This window comes from Scyliorhinus torazame, chromosome 13 (assembly GCF_047496885.1).
Source record: "Scyliorhinus torazame isolate Kashiwa2021f chromosome 13, sScyTor2.1, whole genome shotgun sequence".
In the NCBI taxonomy this organism is placed as follows: Eukaryota; Metazoa; Chordata; class Chondrichthyes; order Carcharhiniformes; family Scyliorhinidae; genus Scyliorhinus; species Scyliorhinus torazame.
Window position 1 is genome coordinate 206,120,517 of NC_092719.1, and position 12,832 is coordinate 206,133,348.

The following is a 12,832-nucleotide window of genomic DNA, read 5'->3' on the forward strand; positions in this document are numbered from 1 at the left end:
CATGTAGGTTAACTGTGTCGTATGTTGGTGTAAAGAACTAAAAGAGCAAGCACCTCCTTAGAGGCAAATAAGCTGTGTTTTTTTTTGGGGTTTAACAATGAATTTATTGTACCAAAGCTCAAAAAATGGTATTTACAGGCTGAAACAAATAGGTACTTCACGGAATCGTCAGTTTCTTAAAACTGAGAGCAACATTCAAAATTTATGCTGTGTATTTTCCAAGAATATCTCCATGTCTAAACAAGTAGTAATCCTTATCTTCCAAGACAACTTTAGTCCCTCCATATTCTGAGAGTAGAACTGTTTCACCAACTTGCACATTAACTGGGTGGACGTCACCATTCTTTACTCGGCTGCCAGGCCCAACTGCTACAACTGTTGCTTGAAGTACTTACCCCTGGGATTTTTCTGGAAGCGTGATGCCGCCTTTTGTTACCTTTTCTGCTGCAACCCTTTCCACCAAAACACGATCGAAGAGGGGTAGAAATCGTTTGAACGCCTGACCTGCCATGCCTGCTAGCGCCTGTAGAAAGTGCTGGAAATGAGGCGAGCTTCCTGCAGCAGAGAGAGAGACGGGCAGACGGCGGCCCCTCCACGTGAGCAAATACCTTCGAACCCGGCGGCGTGACCTCGAACGTCAGGAGAATGTTACATTCGGGGAAAGGCTCAGGCCTGCACTTTGCAAACTCTAAAACACAGCCCGTCGTCAGCTTCGTCTACGATCTAGCGACACGGGGGGGCTCGTGGCTTTTTAAATGCAATTTTTGGGAGTGAATGCAAAATATAAAATTATTGCACAAGCGCAGCGCGCACTTTCAATAAGCTGTGTTAACCTGCCAAGTATAGTCGATAGGGATCTTATTTCATCTGTTAAAAAAGATTATAAACGAAAGGGGGCTCATTGGCTTTGCTCTTTATGAAAGTGATGGGAAATTAATGGAATACAAAATTCTGACAAAGCATGGCGCATTTATTCAGTGCACAACCATGGCCATGGAAGGGGGGAATATTAATACAATTCCATCTCCAACTCTGGGAGGGATGGTGGCTTCACAGCTGATAGCATTATACAGCCCGGAAGTGCCCAGTAACTGTCTAAATGATTGCAAGACCATGTTACTGAATGCATTTTTTCCCCTTAATCAGTGATAGGTATGTGTCCTGATCATAGATTGAGGAGTTTGAAGTGAGTGCAAAATGTTGGTGATTATAAAGAGCAAACACAGGCACATTATCACTCACAGTCTTTCAAATTCCAGTATGAAAAACCTACTCCTCACAGTTGAAGCCGTTTGGATCATTTTCCATGTGCTGCTTCTTTGCCAGAGCTATCCAATTAATTTGACAAAGAGTCATCTGGACTTGAAACGTTAGCTCCGTTCTCTCTCCACAGGTGCTGTTGGACCAGCTAAGATTTTGTCCAGCATTTTCTTTTTTGTATCCAATTAGTTCCATTTCCTTGACACTTTCCCCCATCACTCTGCAATTTTGTTCCCTCCCAATAGTCATCCAATTCCATTTTGAAAATTATCTGATCTGCTTCACATTCCACTCCACAATAATTTTCTGTATATAAAAGCTTCACCTCAGCTTGCCTCCAATTCTTTTGCCAAATGCTTGACACCTACCGCTTCCTTTCTGGCACGATTTGCTGTAGTTTGAAACCTGGGATGCAAAGTGATTGTTTCTGTACTTAATAGATGATCGTACAGTGAAATGCTTCTTTCTGTGGCGAGCCAGGGGATGCAGAGATCTCCTACTCTTTTGCCGTTAAAGGTATTGAGCTGCTGACATTTTGTAATGTTTTTGTTTCCTTTGGAAGGTTATAGATCTGTTGGTTCTCCTGATCCTCCACACAACCAGCACAAGCAACGGCAAAAAACAAGTGGAGAAACTGTTTCGTAGCAAAATCCGTCTCAGCCATGTGGGGGATCAGCTTTTGCAGGTTGCATTCAGGAGTCATGCTCTGGTCAGTGCCACCAGTTCACTGTAGACATTATGTACTCTGCTGTTTGGGTGAGAAACCTCCTGCTGAAATCTGAGATGGTCACTGTTCCAGCAGCAGAAGTTATGTTCAAGCCAGGCCCAGCGTTCAATTTTTTTATTGTATGTCTGCATGAGCTTCTTACCTTTTCTCTTTGCGGCAACAAAGAAATTTATGGAGGTGCCCACACTCTGGATCCTTGTAAAACACAATGCGAGGTTTATTAAGAGATGTTGCTCACACAATCAAAGATGGTGAACTGCCGAAGCCTGCGCAAACTGCACATCACGTAACGCATAATCAGCAGGAATGCATTCCATAAAACCATAAGACATAGGAGCAGAATTAGGCCACTCGGCCCATCGAGTCCGCTCCACAATTCAATCAAAGCTGATATTTTGCTCATCCCCATTCTGCTGCCTTCTCCCCATAACCATTGATCCCCTTGTTAATCAAGAACCTATCTATCAATGTCTTAAAGACTCAGTGATTTGGCCTCCACAGCCATCTGCGTCAAAGAGTTGCACAGATTCACTACCCTCTTGCTGAAGAAATTCCTCCCCATCTCGGATTTGAAGGATCGTCCCTTTAGTCTGAGATTATGTCCTCTTGTTCGAGTTTTTACTACAATTGGAAAATCCTCTCCACGTCCACTCTTTCCAGGCCTCGCAGTATCCTGTAAGTTCCAATAAGATCCCCCCTCATCTTTCTAAACTCCCCCCGAGTACAGACCCAGAGTCCTCAACCGTTGCTCATACGACAAGATCTTCATTTCAAGGAATATGCTTGTGAACCTCCTCTGGACCAGCACATCCTTTCTTAGATACAGCAGCCAAAACTGCTCACAATACTCCAAATGGGGTCTGATCAGCACCTTTTACAGCCTCAGAGGTACATCCTGGTCTTGTATTCTAGCCCTTGACATGAATGCTAACATTGCATTTGCCTTCCTAACTGCTGACTGAACCGTTATGTTTATTAAATAAATTTAGAGTACCCAATTCATTTTTTACAATTCAGGGCATTTTGGTGTGGCCAATCCACCTACCCTGCACATCTTTGGGTTGTGGGGGCGAAACCCACGCAGACATTCTCCCCGAATGTGCAAACTCCACACGGACAGAACCAGGAGGTAACCTGGGACCTCTGCGTGAGGCAGCAATGCTAACCACTGCGCCACCGTGCTGCCCTAGTAACCATTATGTTTTAACGTTCTGATTCAATGCTTTAATATTAACGCTTAACAACTCTGGATGATTTAAAGCTGCCGCGTTTGGTAATTTTATCACCTTGGTAGCAAATTAGCTAAAACCAACAATCCTTCGAATAACCTAATAAAATAAAAACATCAGTGTGAGAGTGTGATTCTTCCTAACTGAAGTCTAATATCTATTTTGCAGCCCCACACTGACTGAGGCAATAAGTTTACTAAAAGCTTTGATTATTAGCACATTGTGGTATACACTATTATTTTGCTGCAGCTATTCCCTACTGTCAGAAATTAACCTATTCTTTGCTAAAATATCCCATGATTTATTTCCAGGTTGTCCGTGAGTACTTTCCCTCTGTGCTCTATTTGGCTCAGATCCTGTTGAGATCCCCAGATGGGAGTGTGGTGTCATTTGGCAGTCAGATGTATAAACATACCTTTATGACGTTTGACTCCTACTGTCAGCAGGTAAGAGAAGTGATTGTGAGTGTGTGTGTTTGTCCCCCCGCTTGTGAGCAGCTGACTTTTTCTGGAGCATGGTTTCATTGGCATCTTCGGATTTCTCACTCCGGCAGTCGATTTGTTATGTATGAACCTAAACAATGATTATAGTTGACTGTAAGAAGCATCATAGTCAAAATCTGTCCGTTGTCACATGCAGGGACTTCATTTTTCAAGCAGTGTTGTTTGTGGGAGATTGCTGTGTGCAGATTGCCTGCCATGTTTTCTACATTACAATGGTGACTAAACTTCAGAAGTGCTTGCTTTAGTATGTCCTGAGCTCCTGGAAGATGGTAGAAAATGCAAGTCCTACTTATTGGGTAGTGATTAGAAACAGGAGCACTTCTAGCTATTTGTTTTTTCTACCCATCTCTAACCTTGGGAGATAGACTAGATGTCACCCCACTCCTTTATGTATCTGCTAACTCCGAACAAATTATTGATTGAACCTGGAACCATCCTGGACTATGTAGATTAGTTGCATTTATTATCTGATCATTTGTACTGGCGGTGCTTAAGGGCATGGGAGTCAAATGTTGGTGTTACTGGTGTAAATCAGTTCTGCATTAGTAAGAAGTGGACCAAATCTTGTCACTCAATATTTCAAAGGTCACTGTTGTAAAATTATTCAAAATTCTCCGTGTACATGTGGGTAAATACAGGAAGCAGCCTGGTGCTGGGACCAGGGAATTGTGGTTCGGCGACACTTAAGGGATGTGTGCAATTAGGGAATGTGGCTGAATGGAGTGACCAAAACCATAGGATGAACTTGAAAGAATGAATCCTCTTCTGAAGACACTTAAATTAACTTCTCTGTAACACAGCACCTAATAGCTAAGTACTTACAGACATGATGATTTCTGACCATAATACATAGAACATAGAAAAATACAGCACAGAACAGCCCTTTCGGCCCACGATGTTGTGCCAAACTTTTGTCCTAGATTAAGAACAAATTATTCTACACCCCATCATTCTATTGTAAACCATGTACCTATCCAATAGACGCTTGAAGGTCCCTAATGTTTCCGACTCAACTACTTCCACAGGCAGTGCATTCCATGCCCCCACTACTCTCTGGATAAAGAACCTACCTCTGACATCCCCCCTGTATCTTCCACCATTCACCTGAAATCTATGTCCCCTTGTAATGGTTTGTTCTACCCGGGGAAAAAGTCTCTGACTGTCTACTCTATCTATCCCCCTGATCATCTTATAAACCTAAAATACATGATGGAATATTGGGAAATTGGGCACTTTAAATTAAATAATTATTTTAATTAATTATTATGAAAAATCATTATAATTATGAAGCACTGTCTGCATACAGGAATGCCCCAGCCCAGATTGTATTTTGCCAGGTAATCTGTGGCAATCTGGTAGAGCAGGTATCAGCTAAATTTCCCGAATCGTTATATCCCAGCTAGATAATTTTGGATGGTTCAATTGCAGCATGGACTCTGCTGTCTGCTTCTTGCTAATCTCCTGCAGTACTGGCCTCTTTTTAGTGAGCACAGAAAGAAGTCTTACAACACCAGGTTAAAGTCCAACGGGTTTCTTTGGAATCACTAGCTTTCGGAGCGTAGCTTCTTCATCAGGTGAGTAGCTCCTTCATCAGGACTCATCAGATGAAGGAGCTATGCTCCGAAAGCTAGTGATTCCAAAGAAACCTGTTGGACTTTAACCTGATGTTGTAAGAGCTTCTTACTGTGCCCACCCCAGTCCAATGCCAGCATCTCCACATCATGGCTATCATCCTTTAGTGAGGGCCATGAAGAATCCAGCATGGGGTTTGTAAAGTCAAACAGAACGTAACTATTTACAACAATATGTGCACAGGGCTAGTAGTTCACTACTGGTTCCTCACACTGGCCAGCTCTAAATATACAGCTGCACTGCTGCCCCCACCTCAATTGGGGGAGCTCATGTTACCCAAGAACACGAGGTAACCAATTGTCCCCAGCCAATAGGATCAGGGCAGGTTATAACACCTCTGAACTCTTGCATAGAATCCTTCTGAAATTGTGCTTGGACACATTCCCCTTCCTGTTGTCGCTAGACTATGACTGGTGTCCTTGATCAGATTATGGTAGTGTCAGCTACAACAAGGAGTATCTGAATAATACTACAGTATTACAGAGTTGGAGATGAAGAACTAAAGCTTAAGTTTAAAGTTTAAAGAACTAAAGTTTAAAAAATTTTTTTTAAAAAATTATTCAAATTTTCACAAAATATCAACAACGAAATACAGAAAGAAAAGGACAACCCCCCCCCCCCCCCCCGTATACATAAGTAATAAATTAACAGCCATCATCAACACAAAGGCAAATATACACGCCCACTCAAGAAAAACAAACCGAGCCCCCCCCCCCGCCCACCACCGCCGCCTGAAGAACCCTTGCACCGATCCCCATAAGGCAAATTTCACCTTCTCCAATTTAATGAACCCCGCCATATTGTTGATCCAGGATTCCACGCTTGGGGGCCTCACATCCTTCCATTGAAGAAGAATCCTTCGCCGGGCTACCAGGGACGCAAAGGCCAGAATACCGGTCTCTTTCGCCTCCTGCACTCCAGGCTCCTCTGCCACCCCAAATATTGTGAGCCCCCAGCCCGGCTTGACCCTGGAACCTGCCACCCTCGACACTGTCCTCGCTACACCCTTCCAAAAGTCCTCCAGCGTGGGCACGCCCAGAACATGTGGGTGTGGTTTGCTGGGCTCCCTGAGCACCTAACACACCTGTCCTCGCACCCAAAGAACCGGCTTATCCTTGCCCCGGTCATGTGAGCCCTATGCAGCACCTTAAATTGTATGAGGCTGAGCCTCGCGCAAGAGGAGGAAGAGTTCACTCTCCCCAGGGCATCCGCCCCTGTCCCCTCGTCAATCTCCTCACCCAACTCCTCCTCCCACTTACCCTTTAGCTTCTCCACCGAGGCCTCCTTCTCCTCCTGCATCACCTGATACGTTGCCGAGATCCTCCCCTCTCCAACCCACCCCCCCGACAGCACCCTGTCCTGGACCCTGCGTGGCGGCAACAGTGGGAACTCCACCACCTGCCGCCGAACAAACGCCCTTACCTGTATATATCTGAAGGTGTTCCCCGGAGGGAGCCCAAACTTCTCCTGCAGCTCACCCAGGCTCGCGAACGTCCCGTCCACAAACAGGTCCCCCATCCTTCTAATACCTGCCCTGTGCCAGCTCAGGAACCCTCTGTCCATCCTCCCCGGGACAAACCGGTGGTTCCCCCGTATCGGGGACCGCACCGAGGCCCCCACCTCCCCCTGTGACGTCTCCATTGCCCCCAAATGTTGAGGGTAGCCGCCACCACCGGGCTCGTGGTATACCTCGTTGGAGGAAGCGGCAGCGGCGCCGTCACCAGCGCCTCCAGGCTCGTGCCCACACAGGATGCCATCTCCAGCCTCTTCCATGCCGCCCCCTCCCCCTCCATCACCCACTTATGCACCATTGCCATGTTGGCAGCCCAATAATACCCACAGAGGTTGGGCAGCGCTAACCCCCCCCCATCCCTGCACCGCTCCAGGAACACCCTCAGGGTCTTCTGTGCCCACACAAACCCCATAATGCTCCTATTAAGCCGCCTGAAGAAGGCCTTGGGGATCAGGATGGGGAGGCACTGGAACAGGAACAAAAATCTCAGGAGCACTGTCATTTTAACTGACTGCACCCTACCCGCCAGGGAGAGTGGCAGCACGTCACACCTCATAAACTCCTCCTCCATTTGCTCCACCCGTCTCGTTAAGTTAAACTTATGCAGGGCCCCCCAACTCCTAGCCACCTGGACCCCCAGGCACCTGAAACTCCTCTCCGCCCTTTGTAGTGGTATCTCACAAATCCCCCTCGCCTGGTCCCCTGGGTGAACAACGAACAACTCGCTCTTCCCCATATTGAGCTTATACCCGGAGAAATCCCCAAACTCCCTGAGAATCCTCATCACCTCCGGCATTCTCCCCACTGGGTCCGCCACATATAACAGCAAATCGTCACCCGATGTTCCTCCCCACACCGCACCAGCCCCCTCCAATTCCTCAACTCCCTCAATGCCATGGCCAGAGGCTCAATCGCCAGCGCAAAGAGCAGGGGGGACGGGGGACACCCGTGCCTCGTCCCCCGGTGTAATCGAAAATATTCCGACCTTCTGTTCGTGGCCACGCTCACCACCGGGGCCTCATACAGCAACTTAACCCACCTGACAAACGCCTCCCCAAACCCAAACCTTTTCAGCTCCTCCCACAGGTACCCCCACTCTACCCTATCAAAGGCCTTCTCCACATCCATCGCCGTCACTATCTCCGCCTCCCCTTTCACCGCCGGGATCATTATAACATTCAATAGCCTCCGTACATTCGTATTCAGCTGTCTCCCTTTCACGAACCCCGTCTGATCCTCGTGAATGACCTGCGGCACACAGTCCTCTATCCTCGTGGCTAAAATCTTAGCCAACAACTTTGCATCTACATTTAGAAGTGAGATCCACCTGTATGACCCACATTGTAGGGGATCCTTGTCCCGCTTCAGGATCAAGGAGATCAGCGCCCAAGGCATCGTCGGGGGCAAAGCCCCTCCTTCCCTTGCCTCATTAAAGGTCCTTGCCAACAGAGGGCCCAGCAGGTCCGCATACTTCTTATAAAATTCGGCCAGGAACCCATCTGGCCCCGGTGTCTTCCCCGCCTGCATGCTTCCAATCCCTTTGACCAACTCCTCCAACCCAACCAACGTCCCCAACCCCGTCACCTGACCCCCCTCCACCCTCTGGAATCTCAACCGGTCCAGAAAGCGACCCATCCCTCCCTCCCTCCAGTGGGGGCTCGGACCGATACAGTTCCTCGTAGAAGTTCCTGAAGACCCCATTGATACCCACCCCACTTCACACCATGCTCCCTCCCCCATTCTTAACTCCCCCGATCTCCCTTGCTGCCTCTCGCTTCCGAAGCTGGTGTGCCAGCATCCGGCTCACCTTTTCTCCATATTCATATACCGCCCCCTGCGCCTTCCTCCACTGCGCCTCCGCCTTCCTGGTGGTCAACAAATCTAATTCGGCCTGGAGGCTGCGCCGCTCCCTAAACAATCCATCCTCCGGGACCTCCGCGTACATCCTGTCCACCCTCACCATCTCCCCCATCAGCCTCTCCCTCTCTTTCTTCTCCCTCCTCTCGTTATGGGCGCTAATGGAGATCAGCTCTCTCCTGACCACCGCCTTCAGCGCCTCCCAGACCACCCCCACTTGGACCTCCCGATTGTCATTCGCCTCCAGGTACCTCTCTATGCACCCTCGGACCCGCCTGCTCACCTCCTCGTCCGCCAGCAACCCCACCTCTAAGCGCCACAGCGGGAGCTGGTCCCTCTCCTCCCCCAGCTCGATGTCTACCCAATGCGGAGCGTGATCGGAAATGGCTATCGCCGAGTACTCCGTATCACTCTCGGGATCAGCGCCCTACTCATAACAAAGAAGTCAACCCGGGAATAGGCCTTGTGGACATGGGAGAAGAATGAGAATTCCCTGGCCTCGCAAAACTCTCTGGGTCCATCCCTCCCATCTGGCCCATGAACCCCCTCAGCACCTTGGCCGCCGCCGGCCTCTCCCCGTCCTAGACCTGGAACGATCTAGTGCCGGGTGCAGCACCATATTGAAATCCCCCCCCCCCCATTATCAGGCCCCCTGTCTCCAGGTCCGGAATCCGGCCCAACATGCGCCGCATGAAGCCCGCATAGTCCCAATTCGGGGCATATACATTGACCAATACCACCCGCTCCCCCTGCAGCTTGCCACTTACCATCACATACCTACCGCCATTGTCTACCACGATGCTCGACACCTCGAACGACACTCTCTTCCCCACCAAGATCGCCAACCCCCGATTTTTTTGCATTCAACCCCGAATGAAACACCTGGCCTACCCACCTCTTTCTCAACCTTACCTGATTCGCCACCCTCAGGTGCGTCTCCTGAAGCATGGCCACATCTGCCTTCAGCCCCTTCAGGTGCGCGAACACCCGGGCCCGTTTGACTGGCCTGTTCAGTCCCCTTACGTTCCAGGTTATCAGCCGGATCAGGGGGCTACCCGCTCTCCTCCCCCGCTGACTAGCCATATCCCATCCTAGGCCAGCCACGTGCCCGTGCCCCCCGCATGGCCCAGTCCCCACAGCAGCAGACCCCCGCCCCGACCTCCTCTAGCGACTCCCCCTTGGCCATTCCAGCAGCAACCTGGTCAGCTGACCCCGGCCACTCCCTCGACTCCTCCAGTGTGGAACATTCCCCCCCCCCCCGCCCCCATTGTCCACCAGCAGGCTCTCCCCTTCCCCCTTCCACTCCCAGCGTGGGAAAAAGCCCGCGTTTCCCAGCTCCGGCCCCGCCCCCTTCAGCCCTTAGCGGCGAAAATGCCTGCGCTTTCCACTCGCCCGGCCTCCTCCTCTGCCGCAGCTTCCATTTCAGGCCCGGTCCCCTTGCCCCCAACTCAGGCCTCCCCCCCTCCCCCGGGGCCCCATCCCGCCTGCCGGCCATCAACCCCCCAAGCCATTTACCTGCCCCCCTCCAAGAGCCCACCCGGCGGGCCCAACCAACCCTCGAAAAACAAAGAACCAACAATGAACAAGGAAACCCCCCCCCTCAAAATACAACACAACAACCCCCCAACCATCCCTTCACCGCGGCCCCCCCGCCCCTGACCCTCAGTCCGAGTCCAATTTTCCGGCCTGGACAAAGGCCCACGCCTCCTCCGGGGACTCAGAATAATGATGTCTGTCCTTATAGGTGACCCACAGACGTGCCGGCTGCAGCATGCTGAACTTCATCCCCCTCCTGTGCAGCACCGCCTTCGCCCGATTGTACCCGGCCCTCTTCTTCGCCACCTCCACGCTCCAATCTTGGTAGATCCGGACCTCCGCGTTCTCCCACCTGCTGCTCCGCTCCTTCTTGACCCACCTTGGCACGCACTCCCAATCAGCAAACCGGTGGAACCGCACCAGCACCGCCCGCGGCGGCTCGTTGGGCTTGGGCCTCCTCTTCAGCACTTGGTGGGCCCCCTCCAGCTCCAGGGGCCCCTGGAAGGACCCCACTCCCATCAGCGAATTCAGCATGGTGACCACGTAGGCCCCCACGTCCGACCCCTCCGGGAGGCCCAGGATCCGCAGATTCTTCCGCCTCGACCAGTTCTCCATCTCCTCGAACCTCTCCTGTCATTTTTTATGGTGCGCCGCCACCTTCACCGCTAGGCCTAGGATCTCATCTTCGTTCTCAGAGACCTTTTGCCGGACCTCCTGGATCGCCCCCCCTTGGGCCGTCTGGGTCTCCAGCAGCTTATCGATTGACGCCTTAATCGGCTCCAGCAGATCCGCTTTCAGCTCCTAAAGCAGCGCTGAAGAAACTCCTGCTGCTCCTGCGCCCACTGCATCCACGCTGCCTGGTCTCCACCCGCCGCCATCTTGGTCTTCCTCCCTCGCACTTCTTTTGCTTTACTGGCACTTTTTTGATCGCACCACTCCTGGTCCAAGCCATACACTATTGGGGGAATGTTGCTATCTCCTTCCCACACCGGGAAACGTCGAGCAAGCGCCGTTACGGGCTCTTAAAAGAGCCCAAAAGTCCGTTTCTAGCAGGAGCTGCCGAACGTGCGACTTAGCTCTGCATAGCCGCAACCGGAAGCCCTAAAGCAACAAAGTTAAAGCGCAGCTTTGTGTTTTAGCTGGCATTGTCATATTGAATTGCTAATTGGCAGGTGCTGTTGGGTCACTGGCTAAGAGTCCAGCACCTATTACAAAAGGCAATGGTCTACTGCATTTTGCTCTGAGGAGTTTTTAATATGTTTCTTGACATTTAATCATAATGCGAAGAAGTGTCATAACAAATGTCTTAAATTTGCTCAGTCCCTGGCACATTTGCCATTCAATTATCACACTTTGGGAAATCCAGAGAGCATTTTGATCCCTGTATCTGTATCTCTGTACAGGAGGTTGTTGGTGCACTGGTGACTCACGTGTGTAGTGGTTTCACTACAGAAGTGGATATCTCACTTGATGTGCTTATGGACTTGGTCTCCCAGAGTTTGTCGACAATGGCTGTTTATGCCATATTTGTCAAGGTAGGTGGAAGGAATTATGTTTTGCATTTTATTTTCAAGAGAAGCAGTTAAAATGTCGAGGAGTCTGGCTTAGCTAGAAAATATTCCAATTTCAATATACTGGTGTCATGTGCTGTAGAAATAAATAATATCCATTGTGCCTCACTCCCGTGAGTTTATAATTTGAGTTGTGTCTTTGCCACATGTAGCAAAATCTATGAATTAAAAACAGAAAATGCTGAAAAAACTCAGCTGGTCTGGCAGTATCCATGGAGATAATGTTTCCTGTCCATATGACCTCTTCAGAGCTAAAGAGAGGGAGAAATGTGATGGATTTTATATTGTTAACGACAGTGTTGAGGACCATAGAAGGTGCTGATAGCGGCTTAACGGTAAGATAGCAATGTGTTAATAGCAGAATAATCGCTTATTGTCACGAGTAGGCTTCAATGAAATTACTGTGAAAAGCCACATTCCGGCGCCTGTTCGAGAAGGCTGGTACGGGAATTGAACCCGCTCTGCTGGCATTGTTCTGTATTGCAAGCCAGCGATTTAGCCCACTGTGCTAAACCAGCCCCAGGTTGGTGCTCAGTGAAAGCAAAACTTGAGAACAAGTGACAGGTGGCCTGTTGGGGGGTGGGTGTGGGGTTGCACTGGGACGAAAAATACTTGTATTTTTTTTCAAAAGGTGAAGATAGAGGAGAAAGTTCACAGTCTAAAGTTGTTGAACGGGTTACATCTAAACTGGGGGGGCACCGATATCCTGGCTGGGAGGTTTGTTAGATTCACTCGGGAGGATTTAAACTAGTATTGCAGGGGGGTGGAAACCAGAATGTGAGCTTAGAAGGTGTAATAACTGAAGGGGAAACAAAGAACCAAAATAAAAGAATAACATCACTCTCAGGCAGAGCAAAAAAGATGGGAGGTGGCCAATGCAGGATTGACGGTGCTGTACCTAAATCCGCACAGTACAGAACAAGTTAAATGAGCTTGTTGCACACATTGAAATTGGCCGGTACGATGTTGTGGGCATCACAGAGATGTGACTGCTGGGATCTAAA

General features: G+C 49.7%; 1 protein-coding gene and 1 pseudogene across 3 annotated transcripts in view; one reads left to right on the top strand and one right to left on the bottom strand.

Annotated features, from left to right (window-relative positions):
* The window catches only part of fancd2 (FA complementation group D2), a 146,884-nt gene that overhangs the window by 40,022 nt on the left and 94,030 nt on the right, over positions 1–12,832 (top strand). For all 3 annotated transcript variants that reach the window (XM_072472966.1, XM_072472965.1, XM_072472967.1), the window contains exons 14-16: positions 1,823–1,969; positions 3,528–3,662; positions 11,661–11,792. In XM_072472966.1, coding sequence (XP_072329067.1) covers positions 1,823–1,969; positions 3,528–3,662; positions 11,661–11,792 — 414 coding nt within the window. The remainder of the gene's footprint in view (positions 1–1,822; positions 1,970–3,527; positions 3,663–11,660; positions 11,793–12,832) is intronic.
* Positions 116–575, bottom strand: LOC140387758 (10 kDa heat shock protein, mitochondrial pseudogene; annotated as a pseudogene).